Source organism: Rhinolophus ferrumequinum, assembly GCF_004115265.2.
Source record: "Rhinolophus ferrumequinum isolate MPI-CBG mRhiFer1 chromosome 15 unlocalized genomic scaffold, mRhiFer1_v1.p scaffold_54_arrow_ctg1_1, whole genome shotgun sequence".
Lineage (NCBI taxonomy): Eukaryota > Metazoa > Chordata > Mammalia > Chiroptera > Rhinolophidae > Rhinolophus > Rhinolophus ferrumequinum.
Window position 1 is genome coordinate 4,076,997 of NW_022680357.1, and position 13,311 is coordinate 4,090,307.

Genomic DNA, 13,311 nt, shown 5'->3' on the forward strand with positions numbered 1-13,311 from the left:
ATTGCTCCATGTGCCACATAACCTGGGTCCCAGGGGCTTGGATGTCATCACCAATATGTCCAAAAATGAGCACTCCGTCCCCTCATCCCTGCTCCCAACACACACACACACACGTCATCCTCACCTCTAGCGACTGTGCCAGTAAATACGTACCTATTGGGCCCCTCCACGTGCCTTTCCCTGTGCTAGGTGGTCCTGGGTTCGCAGGGCATGTCGGCCCTGCTTTCCCGCTTTAGAGTACCTTCAATAGGGACGAAGGCGAAGCCAACCATTAAGCGATCACAGATGCTACCATCTACCCAGTTATCCAAACCAGAAGCTTGCGCGTCACAGGAGGCCCGGGCCTAACTCCCAATCGGTCACAGACAGGAGAGCGGGAGGAATTGCCGGGAGCGCTGGGGCGGGTCGAGGTCCGAGCTCTTGGCTCGGGATTGGGTAACCCGGCCGGAAGGGGGCGGTCGTATAGCCCGGAAGGGGCGGGGCTTCCCAGAGGCGGCAAATTGTTTGAGAAGCCGCTGTAGCCTTCATGCTACCTGCTGGCTGCTCGCGCCGGTGAGGCCCTAGTGGCGGAGTGGCGGAGGGGCGGAGGGGGGGGGGCAGGAGCGAGCGCGTCCGCAAGGAGGCTGGCCCGGCTGCTGAGCCCCCGATGCGTTCCTCCCAGGCTTGTGGCCGAGCTGCAGGACGCCCTGGACGACTGCGCCGAGCGGCAGCGGCAGCTGGAGCAGAGCATGCGCGTCTCCCGGCGGCTGCTGCGGGCCTGGTACGCGGACCCCGGGACCACCCGGCTAGACCTCCCTCGGGCCCTCAGAACCCGTCAGAGTTCCCAGGCCTGGAGGCCGGGCCCAGCGCCCATTGCCGAGTTGCCGGTTTTCGGTGCTCCCCCTTTCCCTGCAGGCTGTGAGACTAGGGAATGTGCCCTGAGGCCAGGCGTCCCGGTGGAGTCTGTTGGGCCTGCGCCCTGCCTCCTGGCTGTACCAAGGCTGTCCTGTGTCTTCGCAGGGAACCAGCTGAAACTCCAGCTCCGGAGCCAACCCCAGGGCCAGAAACTAATGAAGAGGCCTCCTCTCCAGGTAAACCTCAGCCACCTACCTCCAGGTGCTGCCCCTGGCATGTCTTCTGGCAGGCAGTGGTGAGGAACCCTTCCTGGGGCACAGTGGAGAAAGACCACGACGTGTCTCGACTTTCGCAGTTTGCACACCCAGCCCCCAAGACCTCAGGGAGCTGGAGCTTCTGACCCAGGCACTGGAGAAAGCTGTACGGGTGCGAAAAGGCATCTCTAAGGCTGGAGGAAAAGACAAGGCTGCGTCCATTGCCACTTCTGCTAACACAGCCTCTGCCCCATCCTGGGCCTCAGGAACAAAATCCTCCAGGGGTATCTGCAAAACCACGGTGCCTGCCAAGGGCCTCCCTGAGCGCAGGCTTCTGTCAGTGGAAGAACAGACCTGTGCGCAGAGAGGAGCCCCAGCTTCTAAGCCTGGACCAGGCCTCAGGGACCAACAAATAGCTCCATTGGCGGCTCCTCAGGCCCCAAAAGCTTTCACACTCAAGGAGAACGGGTAGGTTTCCCTAACCCTCACTTGAGGAACCCCTGTCTACCTGATCAGACCCTGGCCAATAGCTGGAGTCTGGGGTTTGCGGTGACAGGGAGGGCAGGGCATTGAGCTGGATGTGAGTTCCTGGGTGCCACTCCATGAGACCCATGCCCTGGAGCTGGCAGAATGAAATAGCTGCCTGTGAAGGTGCCGGATTTGACAGTTAGAACCTGTCCCACTCTCCTCTCTGGCTGTCCAGTGCCCTATTTTCTTATCCACCCAGCCTGGGGGCTCCAAATGGGCTCTATTCGTAGTATCCTCTCTTCTCTCTGCCAGGGCAGACCTGGAAGGGGCTGGCTCCTCTGGAAGCTCTGTTGGGGGTGGGGGAGTGAACCTCACTCCTGATTGGCCTCTGAGCAGGGAGCGGGGTCTACAGCCCCCGGGATGAGATGAGGCTGCTCTGAGCACTAGCTTCCCTGACAGGACCCTGCTGCGGCTGCCCATGGCATTCAGGAAGGCGGTTTCCCAGAACTCCCGGTAAGGCTGAGTGTTTTGGCTGGGTGGGGGCAGAGGGAGTCCAGGGGAATGTAGAAAGCAGAGAGGCCAAGGCTTCCCACCGGCTCAGGCCTATGTTGGTAAGACTTTTCCAGCAGGTTCTGCTTTCTTTGCTGGATGGAGAAACTCTACATTAAGAGAGTTTGCCCAGCTCTGCAATAGTCACCTTAGACTCTGGGTTTTGAGGCCCCCAGCTCAGCTTACAACCTGCAAGACTTTGAGCAAGGCACTTGGTGTCTTTGAGTCCCAGTTGACAAATTGGGCCTTCCATGTGGAGGTGACGGTAATAGTACGAGCTCAGTAGAGATATTTGCACTGTACCTGGTATATAGCCAGCACCCAGAGCTCTTACCAGTTATCATGGTGACCAGTCACTGCCTGTCCCTCTCCCCTTGTTCCTCAAATTCTTTCCTAATATTCCCCAGGGTGGGTCAGCTCTATGGATAGTGTCCTCTCAGTTCCCCGAGGCCTCCCAAGGCCCCTCCTGGCACTCAGCAGCGCCAGACACTCCAGGCTGGGGCCCCTACCTGGCCCTTGCCTATTTCCAAAGGACCAGCCCAGTTGGCTGGAATAATGGTCCCTCTCTGGTTCCTGGGGTGCCCATGTGTGCATCCTAGCCTGTGGGCCCAGCTCCGCTCTGCACAGACCAGTGACTCCGTGGATTCCTCTACAGCCTGCAAAACCCAATTCCTCCAGAAAATGCAGGCAACTGTATCCTTGCTGAGCTTGCTGGAGTGGGGAATGGTGGTATCTGGCTCTAAACCTGGTGAGATTGGGGAAGGAAGGCCCAGAACCACTCCCAGACTCCGTCCTTGGGGGAGGGCAGGGGCGTGACCACAGCGGAGTTTCCCTGACCCGTGTCCAGTCAGGCAGGCCCAGCTCTGGGCTCAGTGCTGCGGAGGTGGAGGCAGAGGCAGGGAGCCTGTGGAACGCCTGCTCACTGCTGAGACAGCGAATGGAGGAAGAGCTCGCAGCAGGTAATGGGTCCTGATACAGGTCTCAGATTGGGGGGGACTGCAGGACTGGCATGGACCCAGCCTGCCCTCCCTGCGTATCGTAGACGTCACGGACTGGAGGCAGGAGTACCGCTGCCTGCTCACCCTGGAGGGGCTGGAGGCCATTGTGGGGCAGTGTCTCCACAGGCTGCAGGAGCTTCGGGCAGGTGAGACCCTCCCCCACCTCCAGCCGTCCTGAACTCTGGTGGGGGGGGTCAAGGTCCTCTACTCACAGGGCAGCATTGAGATTTGAACAACAGCCCAGGAACAGAGGCAGGCAGGCCCTTCCCCCACATCACCCCACTGTGTTCTGAGTTCTCCCCATTTGTCCTGTGTGACAGCTCAGTTGGGACAGCTCCCTTTCTAGGCATACAGAGCCCCACCACTCTAAGTGGTTTGCTTATTAATCCGTTCATTGAAAAGGTGGCCTGTGACAATCAGAGCGGTACTGGCAGATGACTCTTCTGGCCTTGCAAGAGATGGTTGTTTGTGGACAGTAGGGCTTCATCCTGGAGGCAAAGGGAGACTTTGCACCACCTTAGAGGGAGAGTGGGGACGAGGTACCTGGCTGCCACCCCATGAGGCCATATCTCTCTGTCCTCTCAGTGGTGGTGGAACAGCAGCTGGAGCTGTGGCCTGAGAAGAGACTCCCCAGGACCTCATTGTCCTGTGGAGGAGGAGCAGACCCCATCTGGAGCCCCCAACTGCTTCTCTACTCCAGCACCCAGGAGCTGCAGACCCTGGCAGCCCTCAGGCTTCAAGTGGCCATGCTGGACCAGCAGATCCACCTGGAAAAGGTATTTCCGGAGTAGGGGGTGGGGAGTAGATCACTGGGTGCCAGGGGAGCGTGGGCTGTGGGGAAGACTCAAGGTCTGGAGCCTCGTGAAGTCTCAAGAGCCTGTCTGTGCCACTCCCCAGAGGACCCCCCCAGGATGATGGGAGCCTCTGAGCCTGGCACATGCCAGCACTGGCCAGACCCAGGGACAGCAGGAGAGAGCTGGAGGATTTGGGAGGAGGGACAGGCTGCAGCATGGTGCCTCCAAGCCTGCCTTAGAATTGCCCCACACCCTGGGCCCGCCTGTGGGGGCCCTGGGCTAACTGCCTGGGACAAGGCCCCCCTTCAACGTCCCTCCAGGTCCTGATGGCCGAACTCCTCCCCCTGGTGAGCACGCAGGCGCCACTGGGGTTGTGCCGGGCCGTGCACAGCCTGCTCTGCGAGGGAGGGGAGCGCTTCCTCACCATCCTGCGAGATGAACCTGCTGACAGCTGAGCCCTTCCTGCGGCCAGCCCCACTCCCTCCCAGACCTCAAGATCCTGGAGAGGGCAAGCTGGTTCTGATCCCGACTGTTGGGGAGAGCACCCCTTCTCTGGTCGAAATTAAGTGACCAGGGATGGAGGGGATTTTCACAGGTTTGGTGGGACTCGGCCAAGATGCCTGTAGCACCCTGGGAAGCCCGGTTTCCCAGGTGGGACAGGGACAGCCCCCTGGCTCTTTCTGAGGAATGAGGGCCCTTCTCACAGCTGCTAAACCTGGTCAGGGTTTGGCTTGGCCTTCCACAGGCTTGGGGAGACCAGAGGCCTGTGAGGGGCCTTTTCTTAGTTGTTTGCTCTCTCTTCAGACTTAAAAGCCACTGTGTGACATTAAAACTACTTTAGAAAGCATATGCATTTAAATCATACCAACGTGGGATTTGGTGCATGTTTGTTTTGTTTTGTGTTTTTGCCTACCAGGAATATATAATGTGTATTTACCAAGAACATATATCCATTCTGTACAGTATATAATATATATTTACCAAGAACACACATATATCCATTCTGTACTGTATATAATGTTTATTTACCAAGAACACTCATATATCCATTCTGTACTGTAGGGAATAGTCATGGCCACTCGGGGGGGCTGCACAGGGCACTCACCTCAAGCATTGGCCCTAGCACACTAGCACACCCCCACCGCCACCACCACCACCACCCCCGCCAGGTGCCTATCTGTACTGGGCTCATTGGAAGACACAAAAGCCTCAGGCCTGTATCAGAATATGCTGGTACTGTGTGCCCACCTCTCCCTCGGCCATTGCTGTGGCTGGCAGGGCCCCCCAGCAGAGAACAGGCCCTTTATCCAGCACCCCTCACCTGCACCACTATCACTTCTAGGGCTCCTACCTGCACTGTTGAAGGAGTCATTGCTTTAGAAGGCAGAAAAGTATAGATGTCAAGGTCACGGCCTCTGGGTTTACACCAGTCACAGCTTTGGGTTTACACTGACTTATTTGCCGCTATGGGACTTCCAGCAAAATTCTTAAGGGCTCTGAACCTCAATTGCCAGTGTTGACCCCAGTGTTATACTGGGGGTAGTGGTTATTATTAGCCTTGGGGCTAGGGTAAAGATGAGTAAGATGATTAGAGATGCTTCACAGCGCTGGGCCCTGGTGAAGCCTGGGAGGCTGTGGCATTCTTTAAATGAACTTTTACTGAGCACCTACCAAGCACAATGCCCAGAGCTGGGCACTGACCCTTCGTGTGGGCAGTAACTACTATATGGAATAATACCAGGCTCTGCCCCAAGGGACCTAGGCCCAGGAGGCAGGTAACTCCTGGAGGCCAGGTTTTCTGAGAGCCAGATGAAGTGTCTCAGGTGTGAGGGCTGAACTGGGTGATGTAGAAACAGCCTCAGGGTGACTCCAGGTCCCCTGCAGGAGGCCCTACCTGTAAAGGGCCCCATAGTCCAGCAGGCTAGAAACCTTGGACATGGAATCATGGGTCCCGAGGGCTGCTGGGGACCAGATGACAAAGTAGAAAAGGAAGAACCAGGGACCTCTGCAGTGAATGGCCTTCAGGGGGTGAAACAGCTTTGTCCATTGCCCAGAACAGGAAATGCAGAAAGGGGGAGCCTGAAGGACAGCCCCCCTACACACACACACTCCTAGCTACTCCATTGCTATCTCCAGAGCTTCTTTCTGCCCAGGTGCTTAGATCTTGAGGAACCCTTAATCCTCAGGGTGAATCCCGCCACCATCCTGTCACTGGCCACCCCAAATTTCCATAGCAGGTGGTCACCAGAATTATTTCCACTGATTCATTTGGTTTATTGTGCACGTTCCCTACAGGACCTTTGCCTCACAAGGGCAAGTGTGCTGCCCACCTAGATCTCTAGTCAGGCCCAGATGGGCGCCCAAAGACCCACCTACCCTTGTCCTAGGCACTGGTGGTGTCCCACGGACCGCTGGGGCCTGGGCCTTCTTGGGCAGGGATAGCATGAGGAGGGCGGTCTGGGTAGGCCCCAGCACGAGGCGCTCAGAGCAGGAAAGGGAGACCCCCTCCACATTAGCGCCTGCCCACCCCATTCCACGGCCAACTCCTCCCTTCCCGCCGTCTGGGTAGCTTCACCACACCCCCGGCCAATCTTCTCTGACATGACGCACAAGAGTGGGCGGGTTGCGTGTTCTACACCCGGAGTCCCTGCCCGCGGCGCCCCCAAGCCAGGCGCAGAGCGCACGTTGCTCTTGATCCCCAGCGGCGCGAGAGGCTTGTAGCCACGCTGCGTCAGGCCCTTCCGCGCTGTGGCTTTGTTGGCCATCAACTTCTGGCTGCGCAGACGACGCCTGTACCTGGCGCAGGGCGCATAGCTGGGCCGCCTTCGACGCGGGCCTCCGGCTCCTTGCTGCCGCGTTCCTGTGCTGCTCCGCACCGTAGCGATGGTGGCGGAGGACCCGGCGTGGGGGTCGGCGGGAGCCGGGAACGCCCTGAGCCCGCGCGGGAGGTCCCAATAAGCCGGGCTCCTCCTTCCTGCGGACCTCGCCCGGGCCAGGCGGGCTCAGTGCACGCAGATCGAGGAAGCCCCCCTCCCAAAACCGTTCCTTTCCGAACCTTTGGGAGGCCCGGGCGGAGGAGGGGTCGACGAAACTGTTTCCCTCCCCTCCTCCGATAGGCTCTCCCCGTCGTGCACCCCTCTTCCGCCCAATGTTGCCTTTCAGCGTTTCGCTTGGCTCAGAGCTGGTCGAGACCGCAGAGCGGGCCTGGCTGAGCGCGGGGCAGGCGGGCGTCTGCGCGGCACGGGGGCCCTGCTGGGTGTGCAGGGCGGCAGCGAGCCATGGACTCCGCGTGGCCACCCTCCTCGGAGCGAGGAGCAGCGTGCTGTGCCCCCGTTCCGCATCCGTCTGTGTTCCCCATTGGGTTGGAAGCTCCTCGAGGCATAATAGGAGCTCAATAAATAAATGTGCGATAGGCGAACAAGGGGTGGCTTGCGGGGACTGTAGGTCCTGGGCTAGCCGGGAGTGTTTCATCAGTCAGCCTTTTACGGGAAAGACCCCAGCCTCCCGAGGCCTCCGATGGTCAGGACCACTCAGTTTCTTCCCCAGATAAGGACCACGCATGCTTCCCAGCCAGCAGCTATAGTCCGGACGGGGGTGGGTAGAGAACGGGGGTGGAGGGGCAGTGCAGCGGCCTAAGCAGTTATCGAAGGGGGGCAGGGAGGCGGAGCCTCTTTTAAGGTGCCAGGAGGGGGCAGGGCCAGCCAAGAGGTGGGAGGTGTGAGAGGCCCCAGTCAGGGGCTGGGGACAGGTGGCCAAGCCCACTAGGAGCAATGTGCCTGGGCTGGGGCAATGGGGAAGGCCTCCCCCCCACTCCCATCATGCCATCTGCCAGGGCTACCTGGGGGACAGAGAATGTGTGTAAAAGGGAATTCCAGGGAAGAGGCCAGGCCGCCTGCAGCCTCCTCCCTGGGGAGCTGGTGGTGCCAGGGGCTCAAGGCTGACCCCCATGAACGCCCACAGCAGGGTGAGCCCCGGGGGGCCTCCTTCCACCCACACCGGAAGCCACCAGATGTTCTGCAGACCCTAGCCCCCACTTACAAAGAGGCTGGGCTTCTGACAAAGCCTCCAAGCTGACAAGGAGGGAAGCGGCTGCTCTCCCTGATCCTTCCCTACTGGCAGGAGTCCTGAAGTCCAGACAACCAGGGTTTCCTTGGAGGCTTGTCTCAGGCCCTGTGGAAAACCTCGTGTTGGGCCTGGGCATTTCTCCACACTGGCCAGCTGATCACCTCCTTATTTCTAATGGTCCCAGAAGGATCTATCGCAGCATCCGTTCTCCCACCAGGGTTCTTCCCATCCCAGGTAGTATTTAAGGGGCGGTGACCAGAAAGGCCTTGAAGAGGGTGGTTGGGAAGGTACTGTTTCTGAACTTGACCCATCCCAGAGCAGTCTGTGCCCTGCCCGCACCCTCATTCATGCACCATGCACAGCTGTTTGTCTGTCGTAAGGGGCACTTTCTCTTTTTTGGGAAGTTGAAGGACTGGCTGTGGGGCACCCGCTTTGGGAGGGAGGGTGGGACCCACAGCCTTCCTGCTGCTGTCAGAGGTGGCCCTCCTGGCTCAGGCCTCCCTAAACGTCCCAGCACCTCATCAGTGCCTTCCCCCATCCCCATGCATTTGTGCCAGTCAGGCCGAGGAGAGGGCCTGACCAGAGGATGTGTCACTCCAAGTCACCCCTTACCCTGTCTTCCTGCTTCTCCCCCAAGGTCAAGCCCTCCTGCTCCCTCTTCTCCTTCAGTTTCCCCTGGGAGGTTCCAGTTCCTGCCCCTTCTCTCCTAAACAGCACAAGGATTCGGCTTCTTTTCTCTGCACCTTCCCAACCACGCTCTTCAAGGCCCTTCTGGTCACTATGCTCTGCTTGTGGATCCTTGCAGCAGCTCAGGCCCAGCAGAGGGTGGCAGCTCCACTTACACGGACATACACACATGGCATTCTTCACCAGCGGCAGGGCCAGGTTTGGAGTCAGCCTTCTAGCTGAAACTGCAGGCCTCAGAGCTGTCCCAGGTGTTCCCATGTGCCCTGCCCCCCTGCATGGGGCCAACCTTTCCTGGGATGCTTCCCTCCCCACTCCGAGAAGAGCCTCAAGGTGGTTGGAAAGGGGTCTTTCTGTCCAGAGCGATTCCCCTTGGCTAGGGCCACTTTCAGCTGCAGCCGCCCCATTCCCAGCTGGTATCTAGGCTATCCAGCTGGGCTTCTGCCTCCATTTCCCTGCTCCAACATGCTGGTGTGTGGGTCAGGCTCAGGGTTTCTGACACTGAGCCATCTGTCACCAGGCCATCCCCAGGGATCAAACCCCACTCCCTACCTCTCCACAGGTGACCAAGCCCCTGAACCCCAAGGGGCCCTGCCACCTAGTGTACTGTATTCACCCCACACACATGCACATACACACTCACAGCTTCTACTTCCTCCCTGCCAGCTCCGAGGCTTGAGCCTATCATGGTGTTGCAACTAGACATTCAGAGACCCAGGGACAAGCATTTGGGGATGCCAGGCTCATCCCTTATGTGAGCTCAGGCCAGTCCCAGAGGTGTAGCCCTTCCTGAACAGAAGGCAGAAGGGACTCAAGTCTGCTCATCAATCCCCACCCCCACCCCCACAATTTTCCAAGGTTGAATAACAGGCACGTGACCAAAGAGGAAACTGAGGCTCATGCAGGTTAAGGAATCTGAACCATATAGGTGGAAATTGGAGCAGCCTGGATTCAAAATCAGACCTGGCCCCAATCCTGGGTTCTTTCTACTAGAGCAGACAGCTGCCTTGGGGACACCCTACAACCACCAACACGGTTTTGGCTCCCCTTCCCTGAATAAGCCCTGTACAGACATCTGGAGGCATCCGGGCCCCAGCTTTCAGACCCCTGGCTCGCCTGCCTGAAGGGCCTGAGGGAGGAGGCCGCCAGACCCCCGCCCAGAACGTGGCACAGCCCCAGGAGCCGTCAAGGCCTGGCTGCGGGCCGGGGACCCTGCTGGGTGGTCTCCCACGGGCTGCGTGGCTGAGCCGCCCCCTCCAGACCCCTCCCGCCACGCATTCCTGGATCCCCGGCCCCTCCCCCGGCTCCCGGGCCTCCCAGCCCCCTCCCTCGCTGGCCCAGCCAGTGTTTGAATCTGCTTCTGATTCCGGCTGGGCGGACGAGGCCCCCTCCCCGCCCCTCCCCTCCCGTCCCTCCTTCCCAGCCCCAGCAGCCCCGCCCCCGGCTGGGCCCAGGCTTGCGCCTGCTGCGCCCCCCACCCCCTCCTGGCACAGCTCGCCCGCCCTCGCTGCAGCCGAGAGGAGGCGGCGGCCCGGGCGCCCCTGGCCCCGCCCGCCCTCGGTCCTTCCCGGGAGGCCGGGAGACCTGCTCCACCCGGCCCTCGGTGGGTGAGTGCGAGCGGCGGGCGGCGGGTGGAGCCTCCGCGGGCGGAGGCGCCGGGAGCGGGGACGACGCCTGTCATCGCTCCAGGCCCAGCGGGAGGACGCGCCAATATCCCCGCTGCTGCGCTTGGCCCGGGGCGTGCCTGCGGCTGCTCCCACCTCTGGGCCCCGGCTGGGGCCGCCTGGGGGCTGTGGTTGCTCGGCGTTGCGGGCCGGCCGGCAGAGCCTCGGACCCGGACTTTCTCCCAGCAAGGGCAGCGGCGTGGGGCCCTGGTCGGCTGGCTGACCCACAGCGGCTCCGGCCATGCCCGGCTGGCCCTGGGGGCTGCTGCTGACCGCTGGCACGCTCTCGGCCGCGCTGAGCCCCCGGCCGCCAGCGCCCGCCGACCCCTGCCATGACGAGGGGGGCGCGCCCCGCGGCTGTGTGCCCGGCTTGGTGAACGCGGCCTTGGGCCGCGAGGTGCTGGCGTCCAGCACGTGCGGACGGCCGCCCACGCGGGCCTGTGACGCCTCCGACCCGCGGCGGGCACACCCAGCGGCCCTCCTGACCTCTGCAGGGGGCACTGCAAACCCTGTGTGCTGGCATTCGGACTGGCTGACGCAGGTGCCCCTCAACGTGACCCTCACAGTACCCCTGGGCAAGGCTTTTGAGCTGGTGTTCGTGAGCTTGCGCTTCTGCTCCACGCCTCCCACCTCCGTGGCCCTGCTCAAGTCGCAGGATCACGGCCGCAGCTGGGCCCCACTGGGCTTCTTCTCCTCCCACTGTGGCCTGGACTATGGCCGCCAGCCTGCCCCTGCGGATGGCCCAGCTGGCCCAGGGCCTGAAGCCCTGTGCTTCCCTGAGCCCCAGGCCCAGCCTGACGGTGGCGGCCTTCTGGCCTTCAGTGTGCAGGACAGCAGCCCGCCTGGCCTAGATCTGGACAGCAGCCCGGTGCTCCAAGACTGGGTGACCGCCACAGACATTCGAATAGTGCTCACAAGGCCTGCCATGCTGGGGGACACCAGGGACACTCCAGCCATGGTCCCTTACTCTTACTCAGCCACTGAGCTTCAGGTGGGCGGGCGCTGCAAGTGCAATGGGCATTCGTCGCGGTGCTTGCTGGACACCCAGGGCCACCTGATCTGCGACTGCCGGCATGGCACCGAGGGCCCTGACTGTGGCCGCTGCAAGCCCTTCTACTGCGACAGGCCATGGCAGCGGGCCACGGCCCGGGAAGCCCACGCCTGCCTTGGTGAGGTCTTGGAGGGTGGCCTGGGGATCTCGGACGCAGCCAGCCTGCTCCTGACCCATCCCTTCCTGCAGCTTGCTCCTGCAATGGCCATGCCCGGCGCTGTCGCTTCAACATGGAGCTGTACCGACTGTCGGGTCGCCGCAGTGGCGGTGTCTGCCTCAACTGCCGGCACAATACTGCAGGCCGCCACTGCCACTACTGCCGGGAGGGCTTCTATCGAGACCCAGGTCGTGCACCAAGTGACCGCCGTGCTTGCAGGGGTGAGCGTGCCACCAGTCCCCTGAATACCCTCACACTCTGGTTTCCCATATCTCCATATGGGTTTCTGACCATCCCACCTCTGTCTTCAGCCTGTGACTGTCACCCTGTTGGCGCTGCCGGCAAAACCTGCAACCAGACCACAGGCCAGTGTCCCTGCAAGGATGGAGTCACCGGTCTCACCTGCAATCGCTGTGCCCCTGGCTTCCAGCAGAGCCGCTCTCCTGTGGCACCCTGCGTTAGTGAGTGACCCTGGCCTGCTTAGGCCACCCCAGCTCCTTGCTGCTCCCTACCTGTCCCTAAGCCCTGCAGATCCCCATGTCCCCCTCAAATGCAGGCCATTCTCCCACCTTCTCTCCAGAGACCCCTGTCCCTGGACCCACTGAGGACAGCAGCCCTGTGGAGCCCCAGGGTAAGTGGACACAAATCAGGGTCCCAGAATGGCATGTCCGTGGGAGGGAGGGAGCTATGGATTTGAGGGGAGAAGGTGGGGAAGGAAGTGGGTATCTATGCCAGCCTCTCCCCAATCCTTCCCCATCTCCCAGATTGCGACTTGCACTGCAAACCTGCCCGTGGCAGCTATCGCATCAGCCTGAAGAAGTTCTGCAGGAAGGACTATGGTAGGCAGCCCTCAGGCCTCCTGCCCCCAATCTTTTCACCTTGCACTTCCCACTTTCCCTTAGGATACCCTGACCCTTGTTGGGCCCCAAGTCCATCCCACATCTCTCAGGTGCCCCACTGCCGCTGGCCCCGCCCCGTCAGCCCCTGGTGGCCTGTGTCCCCCTCTGCGGTGAGTGTCCTCTCTGTGCCCTCAGGTCCAGTGGGTGTCCCCTGTGTCCCTCTTCTGTCCTCCCTTCCGGCCACGAACTCCCAGTCTTCCTCCGCGCGTTCGGCCCCCTCCCAGCCTGACCCCGCCCCATCTCGCCTTCCCCGCAGCGGTGCAGGTGGCGGTGGGCGCGCGCGGCGAGGCGCGTGGCTCGTGGACGCGCTTCCCGGTGGCCGTGCTCGCCGTGTTCCGGAGCGGCGAGGAGCGTGCGCGGCGCGGGAGCAGCGCGTTGTGGGTTCCCGCGAGAGATGCGGCCTGCGGCTGCCCACGCCTATTGCCGGGGCGCAGATACCTGCTGCTGGGGGGCGGGCCAGGGACCGCGGTCGGAGGTCCAGGGGGCCGAGGGCCCGGGCTCAGCGCCGCCCGCGGGAGCCTCGTGCTGCCCTGGCGCGACGCGTGGACGCGACGCCTTCGGAGGCTGCAGCGGCGCGAGCGACGGGGGCGCTGCGGGGCGGCCTGAGCTCGCGGGCCGGGCTGGGGTCGGGAGGGGCGCTGCTCACACATCAAGGCGTATGTTCAACCAGTGCATTCGCCTGCTGAGGAGTCTTTGCTCGTATCGCGCGCGTCGCCATTTAGGCCCTCGCCCAACCCTGCCAGGCGCCTCCCTCGGTGCTTCGCGCCCGTGCCCAGGAGGGTTGTGACGGACGCAGCGACACAGAAGGATGTTATCACATCCCCCAAAGACCTGTTTCAAGGCTTCCTTTGGCGGCTGGCATCCCAGAGGACTCTTTGGTCCTCCCCACCCTCG

The 13,311-nt window shown here is 61.6% G+C and overlaps 2 protein-coding genes across 2 annotated transcripts; both read left to right on the forward strand.

Moving 5' to 3' along the window:
• The first annotated feature begins 475 nt into the window (after positions 1 to 475).
• Positions 476 to 4,744, forward strand: TEDC2 (tubulin epsilon and delta complex 2). Its single transcript, XM_033101862.1, has 10 exons — positions 476 to 552; positions 662 to 760; positions 1,000 to 1,070; positions 1,190 to 1,556; positions 2,016 to 2,069; positions 2,705 to 2,798; positions 2,953 to 3,064; positions 3,148 to 3,249; positions 3,689 to 3,879; positions 4,218 to 4,744. Exons 1-10 carry the CDS (start codon positions 527 to 529, stop codon positions 4,350 to 4,352), a joined length of 1,251 nt encoding a protein of 416 aa, XP_032957753.1. The 5' UTR covers positions 476 to 526; the 3' UTR covers positions 4,353 to 4,744.
• Positions 4,745 to 10,101: 5,357 nt separating this feature from the next.
• Positions 10,102 to 13,068, forward strand: NTN3 (netrin 3). The gene is made up of 6 exons (XM_033101743.1): positions 10,102 to 11,479; positions 11,551 to 11,739; positions 11,830 to 11,979; positions 12,099 to 12,149; positions 12,283 to 12,357; positions 12,674 to 13,068. The coding sequence occupies exons 1-6, from the start codon at positions 10,552 to 10,554 to the stop codon at positions 13,021 to 13,023; spliced, it is 1,743 nt and encodes a 580-aa protein (XP_032957634.1). The 5' UTR covers positions 10,102 to 10,551; the 3' UTR covers positions 13,024 to 13,068.
• The last annotated feature ends 243 nt before the right edge of the window (positions 13,069 to 13,311 follow it).